This window comes from Borostomias antarcticus (assembly GCF_949987555.1).
Source record: "Borostomias antarcticus genome assembly, chromosome: 2".
Taxonomy (NCBI): Eukaryota; Metazoa; Chordata; class Actinopteri; order Stomiiformes; family Stomiidae; genus Borostomias; species Borostomias antarcticus.
Genome location: NC_140235.1, coordinates 3,839,097 through 3,842,345, shown reverse-complemented (window position 1 = coordinate 3,842,345; position 3,249 = coordinate 3,839,097). Strand labels below are relative to the sequence as shown.

At 41.6% G+C, this 3,249-nt stretch overlaps 1 protein-coding gene across 1 annotated transcript; it reads right to left on the bottom strand.

The window, feature by feature from the left end:
* Nucleotides 1–851: 851 nt before the first annotated feature.
* hmx3a (H6 family homeobox 3a) lies at nt 852–2,035 on the bottom strand (the record flags this gene model as incomplete). Its single annotated transcript, XM_084461541.1, has 2 exons — nt 852–1,456; nt 1,747–2,035. 2 exons carry the CDS (start codon nt 2,033–2,035, stop codon nt 852–854), a joined length of 894 nt encoding a protein of 297 aa, XP_084317667.1.
* Nucleotides 2,036–3,249: the final 1,214 nt, after the last annotated feature.

Here is a 3,249-nt window from a genome sequence, read left to right as displayed (position 1 = left end):
TGTACAAAGGAAGAGCATCAAGTGATAGCTCTTTTCCTTAACTTGATTAAATATATTCATTTACATTTGTACACAACGGAATTGATTCAAAACACAATGTGATAGCCTAATGTTTTGCTATATGTACAAGTCGAACTGTCGACGGAACACAAATGAGAATCAATAAGCCTACATCAAAACATAAAGCAGACTTTATATTGTACATAAAACAGTGTATCTCGATTGTCCCCTGTTAACGTGCTTCATGAAATGTGATCATTAGGTCAGCTCGATATTCTGCCAAGGAGGCATTGTCCATTCCAAAACGGCCAAAAAGAGTCCGAATGAAGATGGGCCAACTCTTAATTCACTGTACATTGTTTACAGTAGCCTATTGCACATATCAAAATGTCATTGCCCACATGAAAATACAAATCAACTAAATCCAATCACGCCACGTTGTAAGTTAGACTGCACTTTCAAATTGCTTTGTAGATGGAAATGAAAGTTAATTTACTTTTTGCTTTAACCTGTGAGGTATAGCCTAATGATAAAAGGATTTCGCACATTAAGCGATCCTAAATCGGAAACAGGCCTAAAGAAATAATAATAATAATAATAATAATAATTAGTAGTAGCCTAGTAGTAGGCCTAATAATAATAATAATAATAGGCCTAATAATAATAATAATAATAATGTGGCGTGTGGGTTAAATTAGCAGACAATGTAAACTGCAACTGCTTCCTTTTCAAGAAACATTCTTTTTTTCATGTTTTCTTTTTAGTTACAAAAATATTTGAGGCCTAGTCTAATTTAACCTTTTGGATGAGTTGTGGGGATAATTTAGGTAGGCTATATTTGAGGTATTCTCTCAGACCGGTCTGAGAAGCGGCATGGAGGTTACGAGGGGGTGGGAGTAATAGACGGGGTGAGGGAAAGTGAGGAGCGGCTGGCTCACGGGCACGTTGGACCCTGCGCTCCCGTTCTCTGTGGCTGAGTTCTCGTGGTAGAGGATGGGCACTCGCACTATCCTCTGTGCTGCCGCGTGGCTTAGGTTGGCAGCCTCTAATTCAGCCGCCAACTGCCTCTTCCATTTATTTCTCCTGTTCTGGAACCAAATCTTGACTTGGGTCTCTGTCAGATGCAAGGACGCAGCCAGGCCGGCCCTTTCAGAGCTGCTCAAGTAGCGTTTCATGTCAAAGGTGGACTCGAGCTGGAACACCTGACTCCTGGAGAAGACAGTGCGTGTTTTCTTTTTTCGACACGGTTTCTTGTCCGCACCATCCTCGCTTTTCTTCCAGTCATCTACTCCACTTTCTCTCTTTGTTTCGTCCGAATCACTCTCTTCGAGAACTATCTCATCGCCGCTTTTGTTGTCATCGTCGTCTTTGGCGTCTGGGTCGGATTTGAGCACCAGGTCTGGCGAGTCGCGGTCCGTGCCCGAGGTTGGAGAGGCCTCTCTCGCACTTGCTTTCCCTGCGACTAAAGTGAGAACAGGAAACACATGTTACAAACTGCCTATATCTGTATCTCAACGAAGGAGGCATACTATCTTGAATACGAAGCTCATTAGGCTATTGTAGAGTTACATTACAGGCCTAATCAATTGATAAAAAATAATAAAGTGTGGCTTGAAGTGTGCAGTTCAAGACAGTCTATAATTTCTTGACAATTGATCAACAAGACAGACAATACATTTTATGTCTCATACAATCTAAACATGATTAAATCGTAGGCTATATAATTTCCCATGTGTATGACCTTACCTTCGGTCCTGTGATGATGAGTGGACGCGCTCAGCGTGTAAGGATACCACCATGCTGAGGCTCGCTCAAGGTAGTGCGCCGGTAGCGCAAACCTCTGTGTGGGTAACTCAAAGCGAGGAAAGTTAAATTCCCCAAGTTGGGAGAGAGAAAAGCTCCCTTCCAGCGCCGCTTTTGCTGCTGCAAAGATGGGCTTCGGTTTGGATGGTTTGCTATCACAGTTCAGCAAATTTTTAATGAAGAAAGGAGAGTCTTTTGCCGGAGCGCACGTCTCTTGCGCAGTCTCTGGCATGTCTGCGTGATGGTTGTGGTCCGAATGCAGTAGAAGTAGCCTATGTTAAAAAGTCTTACGGTAACAATTAGCCTAACAGTCAGACGACAGTATGGCTTTGCGTTCTGTTAATTTTCCTTCTCTGCGATGTTTTGAATGCGCGATGTCTTGGATCGGCGGCTGACGAGAACGTCGAAAATAAATAGACCTCGATAAAATAAATACTCGGAGAAGAAATAAAAAAAACGGATATTGCATCCCGGTCTTGTGGTTCCTTGGTCAAAACGCAACCGTGTCCACGTCGTCAGCCTGGCGCCGGATGATAATGATGAAATAAAAATGTCATCCAAGTTAAATGCGGAAAGTATACGGCGATTGGGCACGTACAATGGCAAATGGGATTAAGGAAGAGATGGGAAGTGGAGAGAGGGGAGAGAGACAGACGAGAGAGAGAGGGGGGTAGAGAGAGTGCAGTATAACAACGAAGTCCACCCTCTCTACGCTTTCCGCTTTGGCTGTAGGCAGTAAGCGCTCGCGTGTTATTGGTCTTATATAGTCCAATTAGATAGCAAATGAGGACAGGGTTGTTAGCACAAAGAGAAAGGTTTGGGATAACTATCGAAAGCGGCATACTAGCCAAATGACTTCCATCGAACAGCTAGTCTAACAATAGGTCAAAACGTAGGCGACATCTTAGTTTATGGTGCCTTATTGGTACAAAATAAAAGAAGACATTGCCTACTTTCAAGTAATTGTAGACGTTTTTGTTTTAGTGACGAAATGCACCTTAAGCGTTTGTTTGATCGTTTTTTTAGTTAGGCTATTTAAGGGTATTATTGCGTTAAAGAAACACTTGCTAGATATGCTACAACACATAGTTTGTGGAAAATTGCTACTTTTCTTTCCATAATGACTTATATTGTTTGACATGTGGACTTTTGTGTTTATTTAAATTCTAATCTTATCGGCCTAGGCCTATAGCCTACATTTCATTTTCTTATCTATATATATAGCGGCACATGTTATCATTATTGTCAACATGAGAAAGCATCGAACTCTTACATGTAGGCTATTAACAAGACGACTGTTTTTATTCCAGCTAGTTGAGTATATGCACTTCCATGATTCAGATCCAGTTGCTTTCTTCATTGTTCCAACGTTATAGAAAACTTTAGTACAGGCCTATACTCCTATACTATATTCAGTAAAGTTAAGTCCCCCAAAACTGTGGTTAA